Source organism: Puma concolor, chromosome D1, assembly GCF_028749965.1.
Source record: "Puma concolor isolate L17-30 chromosome D1, mPumCon1.1.hap2, whole genome shotgun sequence".
NCBI lineage: Eukaryota > Metazoa > Chordata > Mammalia > Carnivora > Felidae > Puma > Puma concolor.
The window spans coordinates 52,015,224-52,031,141 of NC_141676.1; the positions used below are offsets into that span (position 1 = coordinate 52,015,224).

Sequence of the window (15,918 nt, forward strand, 5' to 3'; positions counted from 1 at the left end):
GCAGTTACTTTTCAACAGCAAGAGGCACAGCCTCTGTGATCTCTTTGGAAAGAGCCCCATCCCTGAAGAAGAAAGTCTGGAAAAAGATTTGGAAGCTGGGATTCTGGAGAATAGTGGGAATAGAATTGTTGTCTCTGGGAGTCTAGCAAGGAAGAACATTGATGTGTAAGACAGTAAATGACAAAATTTACCTTTCTCAACACCATGCCCACCTCCCAGTCCCCAGTTGGTACTGAAGCTTCCTACAGACTGAGGCCCATCAGCAGTTTTCCCACTCTCACCTTAGGGCAGAAAGGAGGCAGCAACTGGGCTGCAGGGTCATGGGTGAAGGAATCACGGGTCAACTGTGCGAAGGAATGATTTCTGTAGCCTGAAGGTCCAGTCTTGAAGGACAGCACCAGTTGTGGGTTCGCTCCTTAGCAGTGCCTCCCAAGACCTGCACTAGAGTCATCCTAAGAGTGTGACTCCACCCCAAGCCTTTCTGCCTTACTTAATTCAAGGCACAAACTCCAATTCTCCTAGGTCCTAGTTCTGAACAGAGCATTTTTTCTTCAAGGAAATATTTAAAGGTGAGGTCCTGAGAGTATGTAAACAAGGCATTCCCTGGAGCTTTAAAAGCCCTCAACTTTATTACCTTTCCATCCTCTGAGACATTGTAGGGCACTTGGTGTTTTATTTGAAGTCACAGACTAAAGTCTCCAACTCATACTAACACCCCTCTTTCATTTTTTTTTTATTTATATATGAAATTTATTGTCAAATTGGTTTCCATACAACACCCAGTGCTCATCCCAAAAGGTGCCCTCCTCAGTACCCATCACCCACCCTCTCCTCCCTCCCACCCCCCATCAACCCTTGGTTTGTTCTCAGTTCTCAACAGTCTCTTATGCTTTGGCTCTCTCCCACTCTAACCTCTTTTTTTTTTTTTTTTGTTCCCCTCCCCCATGGGTTTCTCTTAAGTTTCTCAGGATCCACATAAGAGTGAAACCATATGGTATCTGTCTTTCTCTGTATGGCTTATTTCACTTAGCATCACACTCTCCAGTTCCATCCACGTTGCTACAAAAGGCCATATTTCATTTTTTCTCATTGCCACGTAGTACTCCATTGTGTATATAAACCACAATTTCTTTATCCATTCATCAGTTGATGGACATTTAGGCTCTTTCCATAATTTGGCTATTGTTGAGAGTGCTGCTATGAACATTGGGGTACAAGTGCCCCTATGCATCAGTACTCCTGTGTCCCTTGGATAAATTCCTAGCAGTAACACCCCTCTTTCAAACCTTACACCACTATCATTCCAAATGCCATCAGCAGATACATCCTCAGGGGCTCACAAGTTATCAACCTTGTGTTTTCATTTATATGGTCATTAAATAGAAATGAAAACGAGCAGATACTGGATTGTCTGGATGCCAACTTTCTGAGTACTACAACTTGATTGTGGGGATTGCACTTTGATTTTGGTTATGGTTGTTTTGATGCCATGTGATCACCGTAAGTGGTGGAGTTGAATTTGGTTAGCATGGTCTTCATATCAACGTGATAATAGGATTTCTGAGTCAGCTGTTATATCGAAGTTGTTAAATTTACTGGACATCAAGTCAAAGCTTTTCTTTTGTTGGAATAATTCACAAAGGACAATCTTATAGAATGAGACTTTTAAACTATTAAATTCAGACTTTGGTTTGGCCACATAAAAATTGAACTATTCCTATAATTCTCTCAAGCTAATGAAAACATTTGTTAAAAGGTAAACTTTAGATCCAAATGATGCATTCATATTATCTGAGGGTCAAAAGATGTAACAGAAGAAGGTAGAAGAATCAAATGGTAGTACGGCCTTGTAGGATTAAAGGAAATGCCCTGAAGCTGTTAATTCCCGCAATCATATTTCAGGTGGCAATTTAGTTTCAGCAAAACATCATTTATCACATTAAGGAAATGCTAGTAATTTGAATTTTGTTGTTTTATTGGCTTTGTGGCTTGACTTACACATTATTTATAGTTTAGTTTTGATTTCACAGCACATAGAAATCTAACTCATTAAAAACAAATGCATTATGTTCCATGGTATAAATATGCCATAATTTATTTAATCATATCCATATTAATGGACATATGGATTATTTCCAATCTTTAGACATTAAAATAGCACCACAGTGAACCTCTGTGAACATATATCTTTGTGTCCTTGTCAAATATATTTGAAGGATAATTTCCTGAGGTTTAACTGCAGGATCTTTAAAATGTCAATAGATATTATCAATTGCCCTATAAAAAGTTGTATTAATTTACACTCATCAAACTTATATGAAAGTTCCTATTTAGTTATACCTTTACTAATTAATTTGGTATTGTGAAACTCTTCAATTTTGTTAATCCATTAGGTTAAAAAATGGTGTTTCATTGCTAATTTATTATATGATACTTTATACTTGAAAATGAACATAATTTATTATGTCTATTGATCATTTTCATTCCCTTTTTTCTGTGAAGTGACTATTTCCTTTGCTAGTTTTCTTTTATTGGGCTATTCAACTTTTACCGCTGCGTAAAACCCTTGAATATTATGAAAAATTGGCTATTTGATTTTGTCTTAAAAATAAGTCTTTTTCTACTTTGCCTTTTCTGTTTTGTAGATTTTTGTATCACGTTTATAATCTAATCTAGGCAAATCAATCAGTCTTCTCCCTTATGACTTGATTTTTGTGTTGATATTTGAAAGGTCTCTGCTGTTAAAAGGTTATGTTTTTTTAAAAATCATCCCTTTTTTCTTCTAAGATTTTCATAATTTTGCTTACATACACGGCTTCATTAAATATTTATATATCTAGAGTTTATTTTGACATGAAGAATGCTGTAGAGATCCTGCTTTTTTCCTCACAATGGTCACCTAGCACCATTTATGGGAAAATTCTCATCAATTCTAAGTGTCTTTTATATGAGATACTAAACTCTTGCTAATTTTTTTTTTTTTTTACACTTGGTAGTCTGTTCCTTTACTGACTTTGTATTTCTGTACAAGTACCATGCAATCTTAATTTCTCCTGTTTTTTGTTTGCTTGTTCTCCAGTGTGGAGAACTGAGTTAATTCTATTTTTCAGTATATTACATGTTGTATGGTTAATGATTTCAAAGGCCCTCTCTCATTTATTTATGCATTCACTTTATTGTTTGCTTAATATACACCCATACCTCACTCCCATTGACCTCAGAAGTACTCTAACGTATGCAGTGCTTTTATTATGTCCTCAAAAATCATTTTTTACTTGTGCATATATTTTTAATTTATGTAAATGATATTGTTACATGCTTCTTTGTTTACCTTTTTCACTTGGCTCTGAGTCTTTAAGATCATTCGCAATGCCATATGTTCATCTAGACTTGCTCCCTACTGCTGTGCAATATCCTTGGTGCATATCTCTTGCATTTTCATTCATTTCCTTTCCTAGTGAAGGATGCCCAAATTACACAACACCTTACCAACACAAACAACAGAACCACAAATATTACAGGAGTATACCATATGACTATATCATTTTCTGTGTAAGAGTTTTTGGCTCCATATTTAGCAACAATTGTTACATCATAGAATACGTACAGGCATAGGTGACCAAGTAATACTAGATTCCTTCCCAGAATGGCTGTACCTCTCTACATTTCCCAAATGTAAATGAGTATTCCTTTATCTTCTACTTTTTGCCAACACTTTAAAGTATCTGACTTTCTAATTTCTGCATGCCTAATAGGGGTAAATAGATACCCCTTTGTTGTTTTAATTTGTATACTTTTCAATATGAATGAAGTCGGATATTGCTTTATATTCTTGTAGCCCTTTGAAGTTAATTTTTGTGAATTCCCTTTTTATATCTATTTTTTTTCCATTGGGGGTTTCTTCCTTTTCTTCTTGATTTTTAGAATTTATTATGAATTCCTGATATTAAGTTCTTATGTCTTATTTGTTTTACATAATGCAAATATCTCACCCATTTTCTCATTTATCTTTTAACTTTGTCCATAATGTTCTTCGTTGAAGACAAATCCCAGATTTTGAGGAAATCAAATTCATGAAATTTCTCATTATGGTCTGTGCTTTGGAGGTTCCTCACTCTAGGTCATAAAGATGTTCTTTTATATTTTCTTCTACAAGGTCATTGCTCTATTTTAACTTTTAGATATTTAATCCATTTATTTTCTTTTATTTTTTAAAGGGGAAGATAATAACTTATTATCTATCTATCTATCTATCTATCTATTTATTTATCTTTGAGAGAGAGAGAGCATGTGAGAGTTGTCAAGGGTCAGAGGGAGAGGGAGAGGTAGAGATAACACTAAGCAAGTTCCAGACCCTGCGCAGAGCCCTTAACAAGGAGCTCAATCCCATGACCTTGAGGTCATGACATGAGCAGAAGAGTCAAATGCCTAACTGGCTAAGCCACCCAGGTGCCCCTGTATTTAATCCATTAAGAATCTACATTGTTCTGTCATGTTAGGTAGAAATCCAGTTTTATTTTTCTCTAGGTAGTAAACTAGTATTTACTAATACTATGTAGTATTTAGTGGTAAACTAGTACCAATACTGTTTACTAAACTATTTGTCCTCTTCCTAATGATTTTTGGAATTAACTTTGCTTTGTACATTAAATTTTCACATAGGTCTATCTATGAGCTCTCAATTCTTTTCCACTTATTATCCCCCCACCGCTATTTTTTTTCACCATTGTGACCTGGCTTTTATTTTTGTGGCTTTGCAATGTTGCCAATAGAAAAGGAAGAGATTCTATTTCTAACTGTGGTTTTAATTTGCAATTCTCAAATGCCTTGTGATGTGCAGCATCTTTTCATGTTCTTGTCAGCCATTTATTTGTATATCTTCTTTGGAGATATACCTTTCAAGTCTCTGTCCATTTTTAAATTGGTTATTTATCTTTCTCGTTATTGAGTTGCATGAGTTCTTTATATTTTCTGGATACTAGACCCTCCTCAGATATATGATTTGCAAATGTTTGCTCTCATTCTGTGACACATCATTTCACTTTCATGGTGGGAGTTAAGTTAAACAACACAAACATAGTTTCAGTTGTCTTTTTCTTGGTTAAGCACTCAACCAGTTGCTGTAAACTTCTGTTTTCCAGAATCCAGATAAAGTTTGTTCTGATGGCATTTGTCATATTTTCTTGTATAACTTTGGAGGGAGGGCCCCTTGGATTCCCTGCTTTACTATTTTCCCTCTTTAAAATAATTTTTGATAAAGTTTTGGCTATCTTAGTAATCTTTATAAAGAGAAATTAGGGATTTTATTAATCTTCTCATATTTAGATTTTGTTTTCTATTTCATTGATTTCTTCTTTTATTATTTACCTGTTTGTGCCTTTGGATTTGCCCTATTTCACACCTCTGTCCTCAGAAGTTTGAATTAAATACTTAATTTCATTTTTTCTCTTCTCTCTTCCCCTCTCTCTAAATGAGGTATTACTTACATACAAAATGTGCACCAATCTTCAGTATACTCAAGAAAATTTTATGTATGTATATATCTGTGTAACTATTATATAGATCAGAATGTAGAACACTCACAGCCATCAAAAGGCTCCCAGTCAACTCTAAATCAATACTCTCTTAAAGGTAGCTGTTATTTAGAGATCTAAAAATATAAATTAGTTTTGCTTGTTCTTGAGCTTCAAAGAGATGGAATCCTATAGAATATATTTCTTATGTGTCTGACTTCTTTTACTAAACATCTTTCTGTCTATGTGGTTGCATATAGTAGTAGTTCATTTTTGAAAAAATATTCAATAGTATCCCAGTGCATGACTGTATCACAATTTATCCTTTCTATTATACGTGGAAATATATATTATTTCCACTTCTTTTTTTTTAAATTTTTTTAAAGTTTATTTATTTTTGGGACAGAGAGAGACAGAGCATGAATGGGGGAGGGTCAGAGAGAGAAGGAGACACAGAATCTGAAACAGGCTCGAGGCTCCGAGCTGTCAGCACAGAGCCCCATGCGGGGCTCGAACTCACGGACCGCGAGATCATGACCTGAGCCGAAGTCGGACGCTCAACTGACTGAGCCACCCAGGCGCCCCTATTTCCACTTCTAAGTATTATGAATAGGGCTGTTATAAAAATCCTTGTACATACTTGGGGTGGATATAAATACTCATCCCTATAAAGTATATATACCACAGAGGAGTGAAACTACTGGATTATAGAAGGAAGACATATTTTCAAGGATAGTTTTCAAGGATATTTCCAAATGGACTTTTTGAATTGATTGTACCAATTTATGATCCCATCAACAATGTAAATTGCTCCACATCCTCAAACATTTTAATCCATTTTTATGAAGCTTAGTGGTATTTCACTGTGGTTTTAATTTATATATTCTGGTGGCTAATTATGTTGTGTGCCTTTTCATATGCTTATTAGCTACTGGAGTTTTCTGACTTTTCTTATTTGTGGTAGTTCCTTATATATTCTGGACATTAAGTCTAAAATTTAGCATCAGGTTATTAAAATAAAACAGTTAAAATGTTAATCATTGAAGAATTCATTATTATCTGGGACACATCATATTCACATTCTACAAATGAAGTTCCTCAAAATCATACATACATTATGTAATAGAACAGGGTTGCAACCTACAGCCTAGAAACCAAATACTTAATTGCAACAATAAAACACTTCCCCAAAGAGAATACAAGAAAGAAGAACTGGTTGGTAATGGGGCCCATAAACAGAGATGTGAGTGCTAACTGCATGTTATTTCCTGTTCTCCTTATAACCATTTGGGAACCTCTGAGAGGAAACACAGCTCAAGATCCACTGTAATGATCCAGAATTCTCCCGAGCCCTTCAGTCACTCCAGAGACTGCTCATAGTATCCTTCTGTTGACCTCCTTTAAATGGAACTATGCACAGTATGCCTGGTACACAGAACACATTTTCCATGTGGGGATTTCCCTTTCTGCCTTGTCCTTGATCTTGACTTGGAGATTTTACTGAGCTCTTTGACTCAGATGACTTATGACAAGATGCCCACTGTCTTGTAGTCTCCACTCTGCCCCTCCTGCAGCCAACACACCTGCAGCAGTTTCCCCCTCAACAGTGAGATGTTTTTACTGGCTTTGACATGCTAATTTGATCTTTTTTCCTCCACCTGATGAGAAAATGTTGGTAAGATTATTGAAGGGATGGAAAGAGAAGGTGCAAGTTGAAAAAAGTAATAACCTAGTATATTTTGGGAGTGGGTTGGTTTCAATTTCTTCATAAATTTGATTTTTAAAATTCAACTAATTTTGTCCAATCAGATTCTTAGGGCTAAGTCTTCTGTAATAAATCTAGCCAAGGTTTTTCCCACAGTGGATCTACCTTATCAAACCACAACTACAATGTCAAATTCCCTGTGAAGAAGAATCATGGTCCTCATCCAGGGAAGACATAACCCAACTTCCATGGAGTCAGTATTGATCCTTTGAGTGGGAATTCTTATGCCTCTGTTGAGCTGGGCTTGGAAGATAAATGGATATGGAGGGTAGGGAATAAGTGATTTTGAGCACAAAAGATCTTGGAAACAAAACTGAAACTTAGTATTTTTTCTTGGTTCCTATGGATTCCCTCAGAATCTTCTTCCTAAAAATAATTTCAGATTAGACAACACATGGCTCTGTGATCCTACCATATTGTTTGATTCATAATATATGTCACTTTTAGAGAAATGAACTTAAAAGTTGATGTCAAATCTAGGGAAAAGGCAGAATAAAGGAGAGGAAGTTTGACAATATAAACATGATTTTCTTTCAGAAGCTTCCTGACCCTGGGGGCAGATTCACAGTCACCTGGGGGAACATTTTCTCCTCCACATTTGCATTAGAGCATAATATGCTTTTAAAAACAAATCAAGAGAGGTCAGGGGTGTAGGCTTCTACTATGGTGCCAGGATCAGTGAAAGCTCCTATCTGACAGATCACAAGTCACACTCATCTCTGACTCACACTGACCTCTCTGTCTCCTGGTATTTTGGCTCAGGTCAAATTAGCTCAAAAGACATGTATTGTACACTTACTCTGTACCAGCATTTATCCTATTTTCTGTGAATAAAGATGAGTCAGATGTGGTCCCTGCCCTTGAATATCTTACCATCACAGAGAAAGAAAGTAATTTCAATGTAATGTTATTAGCTATGATGGAAGTAAATATATGATGGTGAAGGTACACTTATATATTTAGTTTGTGAATGTGTTTAGTTGTGTATGCCTATACCTATATGTGTTCAGAGTGAGTGGGAGTGGGGAATGGGAAAAATGTGTGGATCAGAAAGTATTCCCGGATAATATTTTTCTTGAATGTAATCTGTAAAAACATGTAGGTATAAGCCAGATGAAGCTATAGAAATCAGCAATATTCTGTAGCTGCCCTTTCATTAAGTCAACCACTGATTATAAGCATCACTTAAAACTTTGTGACAAATGTTTAGTTTTATGCTATTTTCATCAAAACTGAGAATATTTGCTTACCATTTAATTTTCCCTGAGATTTAGAGACATGCATTAATTTCTTCCCTGGGAAGTGTGTGAACTGTGGTAGAGAGAGAAGCAAAGTCCAAAGGATCTGGGGGAGACTCTAAGAACTAATCAGGTTAATACCTTCCACTAGATGGAGGTAATTCTGAAGTTACGTATCTTAAAATAGTGTGTGGTCTCAAAATGTATTTTTTTTAAGTTTATTTACTCACTTTTGAGAGGCAGAGAGAGAGGGAGAGAGAGAGAAGCCCAAGCGGGTTCCACATTGTCAGCGCAGAGCCCAACATGGGGCTCGAACTCACAAACCATGAAATCATGACCTGAGCGGAAGTCAAGAATAAGATGCTTAACTGACTGGGTCACCCAGGTGCCCCTCAAAATGTATTTTTATGTCAGCTGTTTTGGCAATGGACTACATTTTTCTTTAGAAACAATTCTATATTAGTTTGATTTAAGTAATTGTTAGATAATACAGACTCACTTGGCCCAGTACATTCATTCATTAAACTATTATTTTCTGTGAATCTATGATGTTCCTGAGACCATATTGTCACTGAGGATAAAACATGACTATAGTTTGATTCCTCCTATCTGAGATTCTTCGGCCTTAGGAGCTTGGTTTGTTTGTTTTTTTCCCCAGTACCAAACGTGTTTGGCTAATAACATTTGGCCAACAAATAAGCTGACTGAACATTCAAAGTGTGATGAATGTTCAAGGAAAGTGATGCTAACTCTAGTAGTGGGCACACATTTGAATAAGGGGATGATGCCCTACAAAAATCAGTGGGTTATAAAAACACAGTGTGTCCTACTTATGTGGCAAGAAAAGTGGCTGGAAAGGTGGCCTGTGGTCAGATAAGGGAACCATAAATGTGATTGTTTATATTAAGGATTTATTTATTCATTTATTCTTTCAGTGATGAATTGGAACCTTTCATCACTGACTCACAGACCTATCCAGATACCTAAGACTCCATTATCAAATTACATAGAATGTAATACTATCTTTTTGAGAAAACTGGGAATTTCTTTAGCCTAGGAGTTCTTAACTTAAACTTCAGAGTGTTCTTCAATTTAGATGTGAATGCTACTTCTTTATTTCTATTTTACTCTAACAGAAATTCAAATTTTCTTTCTTGTTTGAATGTTGGTAATTAAGCCAAACTATCATTAGCAATATCTATGACTTTATCACCAACAAAAATTAGAGGTATTTTTATATCACATTGTAGTTGTTAAAGATACCTCAAAATATCCTTTAAGTTCATTATTTTGAAATTAAGGTGGTTATTAGACCTGTCACAACATTTTGAATTTTAATGTGTTAATAGGGAAGCACATGTGTTATTGTATATTTGCTTTCTAAAATGATTTTAATAACTGTACTTTAATGTACTTTAATGTCAGCATAATCAAGGTCCATCCATGTTGTTGCATATGGTATCATTTCCTTGTTTTTTATGACTGAATAATATTCCATTGTATATATATCACAACTTCTTTAGCCATTTATACATTACTGGACACTTAGGTTGTTTCCATGTCTTGGCTATTGTTTTTGTTTTTTTGTTTGTTTTGTTTGTTTGTTTTCAAGTAGGCTCCATGCCCAGCACAGAGCCCAAGACTGGGCCCAGTCAGGGGCTTGAACTCATGACCCTGAGATCAAGACCTGAGCTGAGACTGAGTCGGACACTTAACAGACTGAGCCACTCAGGCATCCCCATGTCTTGGCTATTGTAAATAATGCTACTATGAACATGGGGGTACAGATATCTTTTCAAGTTAGTGTTTTTATTTCCTTTAGATATATTCCCAGAAGTGGAATTGCTGGATCATATGGTAGTTCTATTTTATTTTTTGAGGGTCCTTTATACTGTTTTCCACAGTGGCTGTACCAATTTACAATCTTACCAACAGTGGATAAGGGTACCCTTTTCTCCACATCCATGCCAGCATTTATCTCTTGTCTGTTTTTGATGGCCTTTTTAACAGGCATGTGGTGATATGTGTCCCTGTGGTTTTAATTTGCATTTACCTAATGACTAATGGTTGTATGAGTTCTTTATATATTCTGTATATTAACCTCTTGTCAGATATACAGTTTGCAAATATTTGTTCCCATTTCATAGGTTGGTTTTCACTTTGTTGGTGGTTTCTTTTGCTGTGCAGAAGCTTTTTAGTTAGATGTAGTCCCACTTGTTCATTCTTTTTTTGTTGATTATGCTTTAGGTGTCATATCCAAAAATTCATTACCAAGACCTATGTCAAAGAGCTTTATTCTTATGTTTTCTTCTAGGGGTTTCATGATTTCAGGACTTACATTTAAGTCTGATCCATTTGGAGTTAATTTTTATGAGTGGTATAAGATATGAGTCTATTACATATGAATATCAATTATCTCACTGCCATTTACTGAAAACACTGTCTTTCCTTCAATGAGCATTCTTTATTCCCTTGTCAAATATTAGTTGTCCATATACATTTGGGTTTAATTCTGGGTTCTCAATTCTGTCCCATTGGTTTATTTGTCTGTATTTATGCCAGTACCATACTGGAATTGATGACTATAGCTTTTGATGACTATAGCTTTATCATACAGCTTTTTAGCTTGAAATCAGGAAGTGTGATGCCTTTTGCTTTGTTCTTCTTTCTCAGGATTACTTTGGCTATTTTGGGTCTTTTGTGGTTCCATATAAATTTTAGGAGTGTTTTATATACTTCTGTAAAAAATGCCATTGGGACTCTCCATAAGGATTGAATCTATAGATAGCTTTTTGTAGTATTGACGTTTTAATAGTATTAATGCTTCCAATCATGAACATGGGATAGCTTTTCATTTATTTGTGTTTTTGATGTCTTTCATCAATGTCTTGTAGTTTTAATAATAGAGAATTTTCACCTACTTAGTTCAATTTATTCCTAAGTATCTTATTGTTCCTGATGCTATTGTAAGTGGGATTGATTTATTTGTTTTCTGGAAAATTTGTTAATTGTGTATAGAAATGCTACCGATCTTGTATATTAATTTTGTATCCTGCAACTTTACCTAAATTCACTGATTAGATCTAACTTTATTTTTAATTGAGTCTTTAGGATTTTCTATATGTAAAATCATATCATCTACAAATATAGACAGTTTTACTTCTTCCTTTCCAATTGTGATACCTTTTATTTATTTTGCCTGATTTCTCTGGCTAGGATTTCTAGTACTATGTTGAATAGGAGTGGGCACCTTTGTTTTGTTCCTAGAAGAAAAGTTTTCAATCTTTCACCTGAGTATGATCATCTGAGTATGATGTTAACTGTGAACTTGGTCATACATGGCCTTTATTATAACGAGATATGTTCCTTCCATGCATAACAAGTTAAGAATTTTTATAACAGTGTCTTTTCCATATGGCTGTTCCTGAGTTATATCCTTTCATAATAAAATGGTGATCTAAGAAATAAAAAAAAGTTTTTTTTTTTATCACAAATGGATGTTGAATTTTGTCAAATGCTTTTTTCTGTATATATTGAGATGATCATATGATTCTTTTCTTTCATTGTATTAACATAATGGGAAATGTTCCACTGTATGAGAATAGTTGGGTATGACTGCTTTCTCAGTTCCCTACCCAAGTGAGGGTGTAGGATGGGCTCTGTGGTTGCCTGGATTCTCTGGTCAGGCTTACTAGATGATCAGGTCTGGGTATTATATTCAGTAATAGTATATGAAATAACTTCCCTGCACTGGCAGGGCAGCAGGACAGAACCCACTGTACAACTCATTGTTTAAGGACCCCAATCAATCCAGAGTGTGCACTGAATTCCCTGGTCAAGTGAGGTCATCAGTTTTGCTCTGCAGATGAAAGAAGACACAGCTGTGCTCTCTGCTCAAGTGCCACTGCATGTAGGGCTGTTGTATGGGCTATGCAGCTTTCAGCGTGCTCTGGTTAGCTTCTTTGGTTGGACAAGCTGAAAGCTATATTCAGTGATAAATGGGGCCACAAATTAGATTTCTTGCCTGAGCACAGTGAGAGAGCAGCTCTAAAGATGATTAAGTCTTTTGTTTGTTGTTTTTACATACCCTAAATTTCCGGATGGAACAGAGCCACCAGCCTCTGCTCTACAAACTCCCAGTTCTGCCCACCTGCCTCTTAGCTTGAGTGCCCCTGGACTGGACTGCTTCTAGGAGTTGTCACCAGCCCTTTCAGTGAGATGGTGCCAGAAGAGACTCTTGACAGTGGGTGGGCTATTTTCTAGCTCTCCAGCCTGGGTGGGAGGGGAATGGCCCACTCAGGCTACTCTTAATTTCTCAGGCAGTCTCTTTAGTTGGGAAGGGCTGGAATTTACCTTCAGCCCAAGCTATGAATTAATGCCGCTGCCTATATGTAGCACAAGAATGTTCCACTGGTATTGGCTTTGCTCTGGATGCAATCAGTTGTGCCCACCCACTTCTCAGCTTGAGTGCTGCTGGACTGTGCCACTTTCAGGAGTTGTCATCAGCCCTTCTGGTCAGGTGGAGCCAGAGGTCTCTCTTCACAGCAGGTAGGGTTGTGATTTAGCTCCCTTTCTGGGCATGAACAAACTAGGCTGTAGGGCCATCAAAACTCCTTTGAGAATCTGAAACAAGCAGATCTGCACCCCACCTTGTTCTCTGGTCAGAGTGTTCCCCTTATGTGGTTCTACAGATGAGCAAAACTGCTGGTTGGGATTAGTCTTTGGGCAGTGTAGGTATGAATTTGATCTGCCAAGATCTGTGTGCTGATTGTTGTGAGTCCCTCCTTCCTTCTCTATCACATTCAGATTCCCAATAGTTGAGCCCCACCGATTCCTCTGTAGTCCCTGTGGTGTGAGATCAGAGTAGGGTCTCCCTTATAAAGCAACCCACAATGTTGGGGTGGTGCAGACAGTCTCCCCTGGGTTTTCTTTTCCTACTAGAGGAATAGGAGGCTCAGGTGAGACCTCTTTACATGGTGCTGTGCTGGCCTGGGGGAAGGACAATGCAGTCAACAGGAAGCTGCTTCTCTTACCTTTCTAATGCCATCTTTCTTGGTCTCTGTGGTGCAAGGGTTGCTTCAGCCTCACCACTGTGTTCTAGGTTTCTCTCAGTGGTGTCTTATTCTTGAATAGTTGTTGGTTGTTCTTATTGTGAGGGGAACAAAGTCAGGAACACTCCATGTTGTCATCTTAATGACATGAGAATCTGGTAGGCTTTTTAAACAACTCTACCAAACCATATGATCAGATTATTTTTATGTACTTTAATTAATAATAATTGATCAAATAAATCCCTATGCTATGTCTTAAAAAGGGCACAAAAATGAAAAAGATATAGTTTTCAAAGGACTTTTTAATCTCTCAGAGGAATACACAGATAATGCAAGGCAATGAGAGAAGGTGGATTAGTGCTATTTATTCTGAACACAGAAAACTAGCCAACCTGGTGGCTCAAATGGAAATGTTGTGATGGTTTGTCTGCTATTTTGGAAGTTTACTGATGTTTAAGATCGATATTTGGGAGTTCCAGCCAAAGCTTGGGATGGGATTGCCAAAGAGATTATGGCACACCACCCAGTTACTCCTTGGTTTCCTGAGTGTTTCAAAAACAGGTTATTTTCTCCAAGAAAAATGTCATTTCTGCAAGGCACTTTGGCTCTTTTTGATTTCTTATACCTTAGTGACTGTCTTGTCAGGGAAGAGACAACAGGAAAAGTTGTACACCCAAAGAATTAAAAAAAACAACAATCTATACCATCATAAGACGGGAGAGGTGTGTCAATAGCCACATAAGACTCAAGGGCTTTAGTTGATAATGAAGTGAAATTAAATGCCGTCACTTTATATATTAATTGAATCTTTTTTTATTATTAGAATTTTGATATTCAGAATAAAGAAGATGATTATTTTGATCTACTCTACATTTGCAGATGACACTAAAAATGAATGCACCATCTTAGAAGCATTAAGTTTTGCAACACTGAAAATGTTCCAACTAAAACAGCGTGATTATCTATATAAAGGGGATGCTTGGAATGGCTGGTAGTGATTGAGGGCAATTCTGTAGCCCTCCAAATCTGAATTATATAGTTTTATAATAGTTATAAAACTACATGCTGTAAAAAGAGACTTCTTACTGAAAAAAGAGACAAACTATGAGAGAAACAAATCAGACACAGGTGACAGAATTCCTCCTTCTGGGACTTTCTGATGACCCACACACCCAGAAGTTGCTATTCATTTTATTCCTGGGTGTCTACCTCATCACTGTGCTTGCAAATCTACTTCTCACGTACCTTGTTCAGGTTGACTCCCGGCTTCACACACCCATGTATTTTTTCCTCTGCAACTTATCTCTGGCTGACTTCTGTTTTTCTACCAACATCGTTCCCCAGGCCCTAGCCCACCTGCTATCCCAGAAGAAGGTCATTTCATTCACACGTTGTGCAACTCAGCTTCTATTCTTCCTCATTTTTGGGTGCACCCAGTGTGCCTTTCTGGCAGTGATGTCCTATGATCGGTACGTGGCCATCTGCAACCCTTTGCATTACCCTAGCATCATGACTTGGAGGGTGTGTGTCCAGCTGGCTGCAGGATCATGGACCAGCGGCATTCTGGTGTCTGTGGTAGATACCACTTTTACACTAAGTTTACCCTACCAAGGCAGCAATAGTATTGCTCATTTCTTTTGTGAGGCCCCTGCACTGTTGATCCTGGCATCCACAGACACTCATACTTCAGAGATGGTCATTTTCCTCATGGGTGTTGTGATTCTCCTCATACCTGTTTCCCTAATTCTGGTATCCTATAGTCACATCATAGTGACTGTGGTCAGGATGAAGTCAGCTGTGGGGAGGCTCAAGGCATTCTCTACCTGTGGCTCCCACCTCATGGTGGTCATCCTTTTTTATGGCTCAGCAATTGTCACTTACATGACTCCAAAGTCTTCCAAAGAACAGGAAAAACTGGTGTCTGTGTTTTATGGAGTGGTGACACCTATGCTTAATCCCCTCATCTATAGCTTGAGAAACAAGGACGTGAAGGGAGCTCTGAGAAAAGTAGCCACAAGGAATTTCTCATGCAGGCTTGAAATCTTCCACTGACAGTGAGACCCTCTTGGCTCCCTACTTATAAGACTTGCTGAGTAGTTCCCTTAGCAAAACTGGAATATTGTAAGATCCTGGGGGCTTGTTGTGGACCCACCCTCCATCCTTCATCTAGCACTTCCTTTATAGAAGAGGAAGGACAATAATTCATGGAGCAATACAATGAGGGTCTGCTCCATTCTTGTTTTTTTTTTTTTTTTTTTTTTTTTTTTTTTTTTTTTTTTTTGGCATCTAAGAGTTAGGAAACCCTGCAAGAAACATTCACATTTTATAAACTCTGGAACCTGTAAAATCTG

The 15,918-nt window shown here is 37.0% G+C and overlaps 1 protein-coding gene across 1 annotated transcript; it reads left to right on the forward strand.

Moving 5' to 3' along the window:
- Nucleotides 1–14,671: 14,671 nt before the first annotated feature.
- Nucleotides 14,672–15,619, forward strand: OR2D2 (olfactory receptor family 2 subfamily D member 2). The gene has a single exon (XM_025928360.1). The coding sequence runs from the start codon at nucleotides 14,672–14,674 to the stop codon at nucleotides 15,617–15,619; it is 948 nt and encodes a 315-aa protein (XP_025784145.1).
- The last annotated feature ends 299 nt before the right edge of the window (nucleotides 15,620–15,918 follow it).